The sequence below is a fragment of the Alligator mississippiensis genome, chromosome 15 (assembly GCF_030867095.1).
Source record: "Alligator mississippiensis isolate rAllMis1 chromosome 15, rAllMis1, whole genome shotgun sequence".
Lineage (NCBI taxonomy): Eukaryota > Metazoa > Chordata > Crocodylia > Alligatoridae > Alligator > Alligator mississippiensis.
In genome coordinates this window covers 16,839,366-16,853,771 of record NC_081838.1, presented here as the reverse complement: position 1 = coordinate 16,853,771, position 14,406 = coordinate 16,839,366, and the positions used below count along the sequence as shown (strand labels likewise).

Below are 14,406 nucleotides of genomic sequence, written 5' to 3'. Positions count from 1 at the left end.
GGAAGCTTGATGCCTTTTGCCTGAATTAAAAATGTGTCTAATATTGTGGCACTTGGGGGTGGGATCTTTTTTCCAATGGAGAGGGGAAAAAAGATTTCAAGCAACAGGATGTTTCTTCTCCAATGGAAATATTTCTCCTATTTCCCCCTCCTGGTGCCCACAGCACATTTATAGAATAACTCCCTGCAGTTTTCCTCCACGGACCCCAACACGTTGGTCAGAGTTGTCACATCTTTTTATAGATAAGAAAAACTGGGGCTCCAAGGGGCATAAGTGAAGTGACTGGGATTACCCAGCAAGTCAGTGACAGAGTTAAGAGGAGCATCCATAACCCCTGCCCTCCGCCTTCCTCCCTGCTTAGCAAAGAGCATCATCTCAGTGTTTCACAAGGAGGTGTTTACTTGTGGTTTTGCATAGCTCATTTACTTGTAAATACATTAGCAACCACATTGGACATGACATTTAAATAAAGAAGTAGGACCTAGCCTTTCAGCTTCGCTTTTTTGGAGACATGCAAGTTGGAGGACATGTACCAGTACAGTCAGAGCAGCACAACCCACCCAGTGGGAACAGTCGGAGAAGGTGCAGTTATACAGGAGCCAGAAATAAGATGTAGGCTTAGAAGGCATCTTTGTAGTGATGCAACTGTGCACTCTTGAGATGCTACTAACAGGGCTATCTCTTAAAACAAATCATCCCCCTCTCCTCCACCAGCCACATCACTGAGGTATATTCAGAATAGAAATCTGAGTGCAGAGCTTGATCTCAACTCTATTGCTACAGTCAGGATAGGGGGTAAAACACTCGCTGTCGCACCCTACTGCCTTTGTGGCTGAGGTGTTTCTTGGTGCCCATGTCACTCCTGTGTCCAGGCACAAAATGTCATGGTAGGAACAGCTGTAGAAGCCCAAAGGTGCTACCTGATACTATCATAAAATCACAGAAAATGAGGGTGGGAAGGGACCTCAGGAGGTCACATCTAATTCAACCCCCTGCTCTAAGCAGGGCCAGCCCCAACTACATCATCCCAGCCAAGGCTTTGTCTAGCCAGGGCTTAAAAACCTACAAGAATGGAGACTCCACCACCTCTCTGGGTAACCTGTTCCAGTGCTTGACTGCCCTCCTAGTGAGAAAGTTTTTCCTAATATCTAACTTTGCTGCAACTTGAACTTCCCTTGCTGCAACTATGCCTCTGTGCTGGGCGCTTCAGAGATACAGGGTGAAACTGTCTTGCCTCAAAGAGTTTGCAGTCCAGATCAGCGAGGTTGGGTTGATATCCTCGTGTGAAGGCAAGGGGAACCCATGGGTCTATGACTGTGCAGACTGGGGGCAGTTCTAGTAATACTGTGATTTGTACGTTGGTGCTAACAGAGGCATGGGTGCAGTTATTTTAGTTTGGCTATGTCTTGTTAAAAGCAGGTTCAAACATAGCAGCTCCAGATGAAGCTGCTCTTAAACAGAAGCAGGAGAATCCAGCTAGCTTGGATTCAGCTTGTCGTGCTGGGAGCCTGTATCAGAGTCAGGGGCTGAACTCACTTCTTCCTTTCCCGCGAGTGCAACTTGCTCTTGAAAGATGCTCTTTAAAGGTGCTTGTGACCTCAGCCCTAGGTTAGGCATAGATTACTCTTTCCTTGAATGAACATGCAGAAATGTGAATGTGGCTGCAGTCCCCAGAGGAGGTGACACAGGTTGAAGATCTCATTCTGTCTCCCATTGTCCCAGGTCAGGCTGCAATGCTGTCCCAAAGTCAGACCAACCTGCCCCCAGCCAGCTGGGGAAGGCAAATGCCAGCATTGGAGAGAGAGAATCAGATGGGCTCAGACTGGGTCAAATTTTGCTTGCCGGGCAGGTCCCTTCCATTAGGCATCTGTGCTCTTGTCTGGGTCATCCGGGGCTACATCCGGCATGTGTCCGTAGGCATCGTGATGCGCTTCTGGGACCTGGACAAAGCCAAGGACATAGTAAGATGCCCTGAGACTACTAAGTGATGCTGTAATTGGTGGCCTGCATTTCATTTCATTTCATTGCAAGCTCCCCCAAGGGTGCTTGGAAAAAGAAATATTGAGGACTCACCTCCCAGTAGATCTGATCTTCAAAGCACTGCGTGTCCGGGGGGGATGCCAGGAAGTTCATTTTCAGTATAGCACCTGGGAATGTAAAAAGGGGTAAAAAAGGGTTGCTCTCTTCTCTTCCCAGAAGCATTGACCCACTGCAGCTGCAGAGCAGGTGCCCTGATCCTCTGAAAAAAACCTGCCTATTTGTGTTACCTGTTTGCTCTCAGGCGTTTGAGCCACTTGTGGCCTTATTATAATTGAAACAGCAGTTCAGTTCCCAATGCCTTGGCTCACACTGGCATCTAGTGGCCAGACCAGGGCAGGCAGCGGTGGTTTATGGTTTATTTTATTTAGCTTATAGCTTCTGGGGGTAGGGATGGTTTTATTTTGTTCTGCATTTATACAGTACCTAGCACTAAGGGGCACAGGGCCACCACTGGCGCTTCGAGGTGCTGCTGCTATACAAATGATGGCAGTTATAAAGCATGAGATGGTGATGTGGGGAAGATCCGGGTCAATTCTTGACTCTGCTACCAATTTCTCATAAGACCCAGGGCAAGTCACTTAGTTTTTCAAAGACTTTGAGCTCTGCAGGACTTCGGGGGGTGTTAGGCTCTAAATGCCTGTAAAAATCATACCCTAAATTTACCCATGGCCTGGTTGCTCTCAGCAAGGCGAGGATTGTGACCGTCTCATCTCACCTCTTTGGGGCAGAGACAGTCTAACACAGAGGGGGCCGTATTAACCTCACACCCTCCCTGAGTGCCCCTCTGATCCCTGCCTCTGTCCCATCTGCTGCTCTTATATCTGCCTCCAGGCCAGGCAAGATCTCACTGCAGCCCCACTGACAGGAAATATATTCATTAACGATCTGGAAGATGGGATGGAGTGCATCCTAAGCAAGTCCGTGGATGACACCAAGCTGCGGGGAGTAGCAGATAGGCTGGAGGATAGGGCTAGGATTCAGAGTGACCTAGGCAAACTGGAGGACTGGGCCACAAGAAATCTCATGAGGTTCAACAAGGACAAGTGCAAAGTCCTGCACTTAGGACAGAGCAATCCCATGCAGCGGTACAGGCCAGGGGCCGACTGGCTGGGCAGCAGGTCTGCAAAAAAGGACCTGGGGGTGACAGCGGACAATAAACTGGATGCAAGTTAACGGGGTGCTCTTGTTGCCAAGAACAGCATCCTGGGCTACATTGGTAGGAGCGTTGCCAGTAGATCAAGGGAAGTGATTATTCCCCTCTATTCTGTACTGGTGATGCCAAATCTGGAGTCCTGTGTCCAGTTTTGGACCCCCACGCACCTCCCCCCCACTGCAAAAAGGATGTGGGCATATTGGAAATGTGCACATTTTCACTGCTCAGTGGAGGGCAGTGAAAATGGTTTGAGGGCTGAGGCATGTGACTTATGAAGAGAGGCTGAGGGATCCGGGCCTATTTAGTCTAGAGAAGAGAAGAATGAGAACAGATTTAATAGCAGCCTTCAACTCCCTGCAGGGGGGTTGCAACGGGGATGGAGCTGGGCTGTTCTCAGTGGGGGCAGATGGCAGAACAAGGAGCAATGGGCTCAAGTTGCAACAAGGGAAATTGAGGTAGGAGATTAGGAAAAACTCTGTCATAAGGAGAGTGATGAAGCACTGGAACAGGTTCCCCAGAGAGGTGGTGCAGTCTCCATCCTTGGAGGTTTTTAAGACCTGGCTAGATAAAGCCTTGGCTGGGATGATGTACTTGGGGCTGATCCTGCTTGGAGCAGGGGGCTGGATTAGATGTGACTTCCCGAGGTCCCTTCCAACCCTCATTTTCTGTGAAAACTCACCCGCAATGCTTCCTCCAATCACCGCAAAGCTCAGCGTCACGAACAAGGCGCAGAGCTGGATGACAGCCTGGTAGCTGGCCGTCCAGCTTCCTTGGGCGATGAAAGGGAAGACATCGTACATCCTGCAAGGCAGGTGAGAGCTTAGTCTGACTGGGGAGCCCCTTGTCACCCGTACTGGCTACACAAGGGCTTTTGTGGCCTTCCAGGGTCTGATGCATCAAGGGTGATCAGTGCCAGTTGTATTAAGGCCTTAAACACCCCCAAGCCTTGGAGCTGATATATCCATACAGCGAAGGGCACCATACCCCAGCCCACCTGAGTGAGTTAAATCAAGCTAGTAGGGGCAAGAGCAGTAAAGACCCAGCACAGTGGGCTGTGGCACCTGTTAGCAGCCTGGATGCTCTCCTGCAGAGCAGGGATGCTAGCAGATCATATACACCCTAGCTACTAGCATGCTCTTATGCCTCTCTCACTTCTGTGCTAGCTGGATTCAGCTAACACAGGGACGTGCTCCCTTAGCACCTGTGGAGCAGTGTGCAGGCAGCGGTGGAGATTTCCCATCTCCCCATCACTGGCAGGGGCTGCTATTTGGAGAAGCAATCTAGGGGTGCTTCAGGCAGGGGGTTTGAGTAAGGCCTCTTGCTGAAGTGGTGCCCAGTGGTCCTCACCCGTCACCGTAGACATCATGCGTTGCCAGCGCTGAGACCAGCACACCAAGGAGGGCGCCCAGCACCCCTGGCATCCCATGGAGGTTGTGGACGCCGCAGGTGTCCTGTATTTTCAGCTTGGAGTCCAGGAGGGGCTAGGGAGAATGCAGAGCAATGGTGAGGTTGGGCAGGGCCACATGTTAAGGGCATGTCTGTACTGGGATGTCAGTCCTACCTGCCCTCTCCCACTAAACAAGGGCCAAACCATGAAGGAGGAGGCAGCATGAAGCTCCCCCTCCTGCCCTTTGTCTATCTGAGGTTGCTCTAGGGGATGCCTGAAACCCAAGTCTGTTGGGAGCAACCCTGGAGTTTCTTTAGCGTTGACATCCTGGGGTGCTTAAGGGGTGCCAGGCAGGCAGCCTCATGGCTGGAACAGTCCCCTCCAGATGTACATGGGGGTTTAGGGCCTTTGTGTGTTGCTCCAGTGAAACAGGCTTGTTGTGCCCATGAGGATTGGGCCCCAAGTGCTGTCAGGCCACTTACTGTGAGGAATTTGAAGCCAAGAGTAGAAATGAGGCCGGCGAGGAAACCAGCAGTCATGGCTCCGAAGGGCGTCAGCATCATCTCGCCGGCCGTGCCGACCACCACCCCTCCAGCTAGAGCTGCATTCTGGATGTGGACCTGGAGAGAGAGCTCAGAGTCAGGGGGGGCTCCCACACTCCCCATCCAGTCCCAGAGAAGGAGATTTGGTGAGGTCCAAAGAGGCAGCCAGTTCCACCTTGGCTGGCACCTATCAATTCATTTAGAACTGGTGCAGATCAGGAGAATCGGACCATTTTGATCTGTACTGCAGGTCAACCTGCCGCAGAAATGCATTGGATTGACGTGTAGCTGGGATGCAGCTCCCCAGACTACAGGTCAACCTGCCATAGGAACGCATTGAGTTGACTTGGTGCCCAGCTGCACCTCCCCAGGCTACAGGTCAACCTGCATCTCTCCAGGTGTCCAGGATCAGGGCTTCTACTCTGCACCCTTATGCCCAGGCCTGGACAGTTTTTTCCCAAGAGGGAACCATGGCAGTGGAACAGCGGGATGGGGATGGACTCACCATATCTAGCTTGCCTTCCCCATTGATAAGGGATGACATGCCGAAGGTGGCCAGCGTGCTGGCAGCCAGTGAGAAGTACGTGTTCACTACTGTCCGGTGCTGGTCATCACCGTGGGTGGTGATGGCTGAGTTGAAACTGGGCCAGAAGATCCACAGAAAGAGCGTGCCTGCAAGGAAGGGGAAGCACAGAGCCAAGGTCAATGTGTTTCCCACACCGCTGATGACCAGGGATCCTGTTTTTTTCTGATTTAAAAAAAAACCCAAAAAACCCCAATTTTCAGATTTAAAAGAGTAACCCCAAATCCATATTTTTCCATGATTAAAATGAAACACCATCATATATCTCCAGAGTCCTTACCAATCATGGCAAAGACATCCGAGTGGTACACAGAGCCTTCCCGCTGTCTGCTCTTGTCCAGCTGAGGCCGGTACAGGACCCGCGATACCATCAAGCCGAAGTAAGCCCCAAAGGCATGGATGGTCATGGAGCCCCCAGCATCCTTGGCCTGGGTGATGCAGGAGATAAAAGGCAGTGGTGACCAGGATGGGGAGGGCAGGCTGTGCGGCAGGACAGGGCCTGTCACAAGCCAGCAGCAGATGTTGTATGAACTCCGAGTCTTCTGCATCAATGCTCATAGGATCATAGACAAGTCAGGCTGGAAAGGATGTCGCAGGGTCATCCAGTTCAACCCCCAGCTCAAGGCAGGATCAGCCCTGACTTATCCCTTCCAGCCCAGTGTCTGTCCAACCCGCCCTTGAACATTTCCAGGGGTGGAGACTCAACTGCCTCTCTAGATGCCTGTTCCAATGCTTGACCACCCTCCGAGTTAGAAAGATCCTCCTTACATCTGGAGTCCTGCGTCTAGTTTTGGGGCCCCTCCACTACAGAAAGGATGCAGACATCTTGGAGAGAGTCCAGTGGAGAGCAATGAGGATGGTTCAGAGGTTGGAGGACATGACTTATGAGGAGTGGCTGAGGGAACTAGGTTTATTTAGAGAGAGAAGAAAAGACCAAGAGAGGATTTAATAGCAGCCTTCAACTCCTTGAAGGATGGTTGCAAAGAAGATGGAGCTGGGCTGTTCTTAGTGGTGGCAGATGACAGAACAAGGAGCAACGGGCTCAGGCTGCAGCAAAGGAAGTTGAGGTTAGATATTAGAAAGAAAAGAACTATCTCACTAGGATGATAGTAAAGCAAGGGAATAGGCTACCCAGAGAGGTGGTGGAGTCTCCATCCTTGGAGGTTTTTAAGACCCGGCTCGACAAAGCCTTGACTGGGATGATGTAGCTGGGGCTGGTCCTGGTTTGAGCAGGGGGTTGGACTAGATGTGACCTCCTGAGGTCCCTTCCAACCCTCATTTTCCATGACTTACCCCCAGGAGGCTGAGCAGGATGTATTCATTAAGGCCGAAGAGCGTGACCTCAAACAAGGTCATCAGGAGCAGCTGGACAGGGCTCGTCTTGCCCAGAACTGCTCCAAAGGAGATCAGAACAGCTCCGGAGCAGAAATCAGCATTGATCATGCTAGCAGAGAGAGAGAAGGCAGGAGGGTTGGCATGTGGCTGAGGGCAGTGGGTGCAGAGTGCCAGCCCCAGCCACCGCTTCCCGCCCTGAAGTGAATTCTGCACAGCCAAATTTCACGCTCTGTTCAGTTTTAACAGCCCCTGAGGAGGCTGAGCTGGTTTGTGCCAGTTCTCTGGGCAGTCACAGGATACCCACACTAGAAAGGGGGGAAATAACTCAGCTAAGAGTGGGCACAGAACCTCTGAATGTATTAAAAAGCCTAGGCTGGTTTGTGAGCAAGCGAGGGGGGTTAGGTCTTAGCTCGAGGGTGTTGCTTCCTCCTGTGCAATGAAATATTCTGGCCAAGCAGGAAAATGGCTTTTTCCTGGCCTTGAAATCTATAAATAAAGCCCTGTTTCCATCCAGGTCTGTATTAAACAGCTGCAGCCAAAATCAGTCCTCTATTGTGCTCGGTGCTGTACGCAGGCATCCTAGCAGAGACTCTCTGCCCCAAGGAGGTGGTAGGGTCACTGCTCAAGAGAAATGAGCAGTTACTTTATTAAATAGGTGACACTGGGAATCAGTAGCAGACAGAGGACTTGAACCCACCTCTTCTTTGTTTCAGGGTGAACAGCAACACCAGCTTCCCCACCCCTTTTGCCTACTGAATGTATTAGCAAGTTGGGTTTATAACCTGCATTTCTCACTTGTGTGGTAACCTGGAGAAGAGCTGCCTGTGACCCAGAGAAAGCTGCGTGCTAATGCATGTGATCTGATGCCTGCTGGCCTATTTAAGATCCTCGTGTGGCCCGCATTGCTATAGCTTCCAGATGCCTTGCTGTCTTGGAAGCACTCATCCTCAAACACCCTCCACTGAGCGGGGACAGTGCCATTATCTCCCTCCCGTGGAAAGGGGAGCGAGATGTAGAGCGGTGAAGTGCCAAGGTGGGGATTTGGAGCTATCTGAGTCTCAAGCAAGCACCCTCACCTCTCGATTCCAACGTGAATTTTGCCGTTGTGGAAGGAGTGCAAGAAACCCTGGACCAGCGTGGACCACTGTATGGCAAAGGCCGCAATCAGGAAGTTGAAGGCGACGCTTCCAAACCCGTAACGCTTCAGGAAGGTCATCAGGAACCCAAAGCCGATGAAAATCATGGTGTGGACATCCTGGAAACCTGAGGAAGGGATTAGAAGTATTGCAGACCCAGTGGAGGGGGCAGAGGAAGAGGATTTGCGAACAAGAATTTAAAGTTCTTCCTTTTCCCTCCACCCCAAACCCCTCGAAATATAGCAGCAAGGTTGGTGTCTGAGGTCTTCCTCTGAATGCTGCCGTGGGTCTAAAGGAAAAAATGAATCGGGCAGGGGAAAAGCCACAGAAATGTTTAATCAGTTGTCCTGGTATTAGCACACGGTGTGGAGTTAGCCAGAGAATCGGCTCCCAGGGTGTGGGTGCAGGGCAGCGCCAAGTCCTCATTTTACTGTGAGAAATTCCCATTGCAGCCCCTCGTCCCCTTGTTTCCACTGGGGCTTGGAGCCATCCCCACCTTGCTTTCACCACCCTCCAGAAGCAGCATTTGATCACTGAATGACCTTGGGCATCTCCTGAGTGCGGACGTGAGCTGGCTGGGGACCCTTTTCCTGGGTTCTCCCCAGGGGACGGTGCCCCATCCTGAGGGCTGCTGCACCCAGCTGCGTCTGCGGCCACTTTGATCCGCTGCCTTTTGAGCCAAATGTACACACCGGAGGCCCTGACATCAGAGATCTTTCGCAAGAGCAGAGGACATTAGTCAAAGTGTCTGGGCAGGGCTCCAGCTTGGGGTTTCACCACTCACTCTCTCTACCACCAAAGAGACTAATTTTTGCTTCTGGACAAGAAGCTGGTACATAGCACTGCATTTCAACAAGGCAGGAGAGAGGGGAAGGGAGTGCAGTGGTGGCCTTAGGATCATTGGGGCCCTGGGCAAGAGAGTCATTTGGGGCCCCTTCAAGGCATAAGTTAAAGAAAGAACAATGTTTTTAGTAAGTTGAAGAAAGAAAGAGAGGAAATTAAGTAAATAGTCAAGTGTTAAAATGCAAATAGAGCCACTTCCTTGCAAAAACTTCACTCCCCTAAAAATGTGTTGCAAATTTTGGGGCCCCCTGAAGTGTGGCAATCACCCAGTTAGTTTGCCCTCTCCTAAGGCCACTACTGGGTAATGCCCTGTCTAAGCACTCTGGAATCGCTCAGGCTGCCCCATAGAGTTGCAAGCCTAATTATTAACACTGTGCTTGTAAAAGCTGCATTTCCACCTGGACCCGGACATGGTAATATTATGGGAACAAGGCCAGCAGTGCGTAGGCCTTTGTGCGGTCCCTTGCATGCATGCATCTCCAAACACTTGGCCAAAGCAGGCCATTGCTGAGCTCTCCTCCGGATTTCAGTGCACATGGTATTATCCCAATATCCAGCGCATGGGTTTTTGCTGTTCTTGATGAAGCCCCAGCTCCTGGAGTTGAGGTGCTGGGTGAGAATCTCAGCTTCTATTTAAAAATAAAAGGGTTTTTCCAGCCCTGTAAAGGGGGGGAGGGGGAGGAGGATGGAGAAAGCAAGGAGTGAGAGAGGCCTAAAGATACAGCTGCCAGAAGGTGGTATGAAGGGGAAGCGCTTTGAGATCAACCTAGGGCACGAGACCCTTAGGGTAATGAGGATGGGGCCCTCCACCCTAGAGGGGCATGCATAGGGGTGGTATTTGCTGCCTGTGGGGGGAAGTGGGATATGTATCTGGAAAAGCAATAAGCAAGAGAGCAGTGTCCATGCAGGGGCTACCTGTCTGGTCTCACACTCTCCTCCCGCCAGGTCCTGTGCTCCCTCCTTGTCTCCAAGCTAAATCAGCTTGCTGGGCACTGATCTCATCTATAGGTACGAGCCAGCCATGCTCCACTCGGGCGACTGATGCTCACTTATTCCAGCCGACTATCTAGCCCCCTTTCCCCTCCTTGCTTCCAGCCAACACTTTGTCACTTGTGACAGTCTCAGGTAGAGCCAAGCCCAGACCGAGTCTGGCTCTCCCCTTCCTTGTGACTTCAGGCCCGTGCTGCTGCATGCTTGAGCTAGTTCTCTGCTGTCCAGCGCCTGGGGAATTCATTCATTGCAGGAAAACACCCCACCATTTCCGTATACTGGGATTACTCTTGCAGCCTTTGAAATGGGCCAAAAGTGCCTGGCTTTGAGGGCCTCTTCATGCTGCCAGAGGGGTCCAAGAAACAGGCCTGTGATTCAGGTCAATGGGACAGCACAGAGCCCCAGGAGCTGGGGGAAGTGGTGCGCTCTCATGTGCAAGGTGCTCACGCACGCTGCTAGCGGGGCCCAGGAAGGACCTCCCTGTACCTGCACAGTCCCTGGAGGGGAATCCGTGGGTCAGGCTGGTGCAGAGGAAGGAGGGGGTGAGTCATTGTCTGTCTCAGCTCTGGGTGGAGTTGCCCTTGTGGAACTGGGAGAACCTGTATGGTTTTCCCCTGCCAAGCTCCCGCCCCTGGGGTGTCTTGACCTCATCAAGACAGGCTCCGAGTTCTGCAGTCTTTGCCCCTTTCAGATTTGCAGCTGTCACTCAAAGGCAAGAAAGAGCATGTTTTGCAAGCGCCGCCGCTGACCCGCACGCTCAGGTGAGCTGTGCAAAGCCCCTATTTGGCTCTCCGAAGGCAACCCCAGCCCTACTCTGTGTTTTGCCGTTCCAGGGGTAAATATTTCACCAGGGTTCACGATCCCAGCTCTTGTGACAGCTGTCATGGGATTTCTTATCCCCACCGTTGGTCAAGGCTCATTTGCAAGGGTGCTCATTGCAAACCTCTAATGCTGTGCTGGGGGATTGACTGTGTGGGAATTTCTCCTTCAGGTCAGCCTGGTAAAGGCGGTGGGGAGCTCTGCTCTCCCGTATAGTGTGGGCCTGGGTCTCCACCTGGAGTCCCCTGAGCATAGAGGAATCGCTGACTCTTTGGCAGGGCATGGGCAGTGCCTCCATGTCCCCTGCTTTTTACCTGTGGCTCTTTGCAGGGTATGTGGCCCAGCGACACGTTTTGGGGTGAAGGGTTGGGGTTGGATGGCTTTAGGCCTTTGGCTACCTTCAGAGGCAGGGGGCTGGTTTCAAGCCTGTGGCTTTATGCCCCTATGAAAAGGATGACTGTAAGGTGCTGGCAGAAGGACTTGCTGTTCTGTGCTGTACAACACCTAGCACAGGGGAGTCTTGATCCATGGTTGGGTCCATATAGGGCCACAGTGAAGCTGTCCAAAAGTGTGTGATGTTTGCTCCTGCCTTTAGCTCCCACCTTGCAACCCCTATTGCCATTGCAACGCAGTGGGGATGGTGAGGGGTCTGATGTGTTGGATCTCAGCTGGGTTAAGCACAGATTGCTAGGAGCCCCCAAGTGATCCCCAGCTTGCTCTGGCCTCTGAACAACAGCACCGAGGCTGTTGCATCGTGCTTGGCTTCCCTGAAGAAACGTGTGTCTGTGGAGAGCGACGGTACCTGTGACCACAAGTACTGGGTCTTGAGCCACTGGCTGCTAACCAGGATCAGGACCCCATTTAAACCCAGTGAGCTCCTGCTGCCCTTACCCCAGAGAAGCTCTGGGAATAGATATGTTGTAGGGAAAAGGCTTGCTCACCGCTGGAGTTGAAATGCTAGTAGGGTCAAGACAGACGGGCTTCTATCATGGGGTAGGAAGAGGGGAGGGCCAAGATGCACCCTCCTCTGGGGTGTGGAAGATACCCCTTTGCTTTTGGAGTGGGAATGAGCTCTGCATTCCCGATCTCCCAGAGTAATGAACAGGTCTAGGAGGGCAGAGGTTAGTCCAAGGTCATAAACTAGGTGGGCAAAGCTGAGTCTCCCCTCTGATTCTCCAAGCTAAGTTGCCACTCTGTGTGGCAGACCCCATAAACCCAGGAGGAATGGTGTTCAGTGCCGGATCTGCCTTCGGGTATGAGTTATTTCAGTGTACCAGCCAGGGATCCATCCAGCTATCTACTGTCAGCCCTGGTGAGGGGCTATGGCAAGAGATGACATATACCCAGCCAACAGGCTGGGAGCAAGCTCTGCTGCATCCTAGAGCCAAGACCCAGGGCTTCTGCAGCATTTGTATGATCAGGGCTAACACGCAGGTCCCGGCCTGCGTTTGCAGCCTGGTATCTCTGCTTTGACTCTGTAGCAATAGCTCTGCAGTGTAGTCCATAGGCAAGGCCTGGTGCCTGCAGTGCCTGGGACCATTTCTCTGGCATACGTTTGGCCCTATGGCACTAGACAGAAGAGGATGATCTGATCTGAAGACTGAAAACCAAGGCATGGAGAGGAGCTGAGCAGTCCAGCATCACAGAGGAAAGGAAGGATTTGCACCAGCCAGGTCCATGCCTTGACAGTAAGACTAAGCCAAGTGGAGCTAACTCTTCCCTCAGCTCCCATAAACTACCAGTGTAGGTCTCCCCACATCTCTGTATCCACCTGCCACACTCACACACACGTGCTCTTGTACTTGATTTTCACAGAATCATGGACAATGAGGGTGTGAAGGGACCTCAGGAAGTCACATCTAGTCCAACCCCCTGCTCCAAGCCAGACCAGCCCCAACTAGATCGTCCTAGCCAAGGCTTTATCTAGCCGGGTCTTCAAAACCTCCAGGGATGGAGATGCCACCCTCTGGGACACCTGTTCCAGTGCTTTACTACCATACTAGTGAGAAAATTTTTCTTAATATCCAACCTAAACTTCCCTTGCTGCAACTTGAGACCACTTCTCCTTGTTCTGTCATCTGTGACCACCAGCTACCATTTTGCAGGGATGGTATTTGGCCCCTGTAGCAGCATATAAAGCCCCAGAGGCAGGCACGCTGTGAATGAAGCAGCCCCCCAGCTATGTTTAACGTGAGCATGTTTTAATTTGAGCAGCTAAGATGGTGACATCCACAGGGGCTCGTCTGGGCTTTGAGTGACTCTTAGCATTAGGGACTGAGGACAAAGTTTCCCCTATTGCAGAGGATCCCTGCTTGATCCCTGCTTGACCCCTGCCTCCGTTGCAGCATTTGAACATGGGTGAGAGATGGCACTCGTGGCAGCCCAGAAAGGAATCGGCAAGGGGAAGGAGCTCTGTACTTACTTGGGTAGCGAAAGTAAAAGTCATTGTCCAGGTGGCTGGTGTTGCGATGATTTAGTTCCTGGTGCCACTGGCTGGCACTGGCCTCCCGGTCGTAACGCACGAAGACGGCGAAGAGGAGGATGGTGAGGATCTCGAGGAGGAAGCATGTCGCTGGCAGCTTCAGCCTTAAATTAGTGGCGTGGCTGGGCATGCTGCTCCAGGGAGGGAGAGACGAAAGTGAAACCTGGCCGGCAGCAGGTGGAACGCCTGTCCCAGTCCCGAGACGGTGGTTAAGTACACACAGCAAGCCCCACCTTCCAGTGGGTGAGTCCCAGGCTGGTTCCCACCCACTGAGGCAAGGCATGAGTCCTGGGGATGAGAAACTATTTGCTCATGTTTGAATTGCTTCATGTTTTGCAAGGGGCTGTCTGCTGTGGCACGTACGGTGTGCCTACGCAACCAGAAGGGTTCACCTCTAGGCCAGTGCCTTGACTCATGGGTGTGCATTGTCCTGCCCGTGCAGCTGTTGTGATGGAAGCCCACCGAAAATCCAGCCCGTTGCATCCCATTCTAGCTGCCATTCATTCAGCTGCAATCCCTGTCCGATCAGGGAAGTTTTGTGTGCTGGGAGTCGCATACCTCCAGACTGTGCCGTGTCAGTTCTAGATTCGACTGGGTAAACTGGAGCAGAAGCAAAGCAGTCAGATTGGCTTGGAGAATGCATGACATTATATTGAATTAATTGGAGTGAATTAGAAATGAAAGAAGGTGATGAATTAAAGATGAAATTTGATGATCTCAGATGGATTTTAGATTCTTGGTTAGATTTGAGACGGGGTGGTCCCTAGTAGTATTCACCAAACGTTCATTCCTTCTTAGTACAAATGATGCCTGGAATAGATAATAGATTATATGGATTAGGTTATAGGTTATATATTAGTGGTAGAGTCTATTAGGTTTTTATGTAGCTGTAGGTTGTGACAGCACAATTAATGTTGAGTTTTGCCCTTATTACAGTGATTAAACCTAATTGATTTGCATGACAGGTATAGCCCAAATGGACAGCACTTTTCCTGGAGTAAAGAATTAATTTTCCGAGAATTTACAAATGCATCCATTAATTTAATTGCCAAAAATGTGGCCCTTTAAGCAGCTTAGCATCTGGATCAATCTTTAT

At 51.5% G+C, this 14,406-nt stretch overlaps 1 protein-coding gene across 1 annotated transcript; it reads right to left on the bottom strand.

Moving 5' to 3' along the window:
- Positions 1–217: 217 nt before the first annotated feature.
- Positions 218–13,506, bottom strand: RHBG (Rh family B glycoprotein). The gene is made up of 10 exons (XM_006266498.4): positions 13,251–13,506; positions 8,117–8,303; positions 6,999–7,149; positions 5,986–6,133; positions 5,628–5,794; positions 5,063–5,200; positions 4,541–4,674; positions 3,873–3,994; positions 2,074–2,147; positions 218–1,940 (listed from the first exon to the last, which is right to left on the bottom strand). Exons 1-10 carry the CDS (start codon positions 13,438–13,440, stop codon positions 1,860–1,862), a joined length of 1,392 nt encoding a protein of 463 aa, XP_006266560.1. The 5' UTR covers positions 13,441–13,506; the 3' UTR covers positions 218–1,859.
- Between the last annotated feature and the right edge of the window lie 900 nt (positions 13,507–14,406).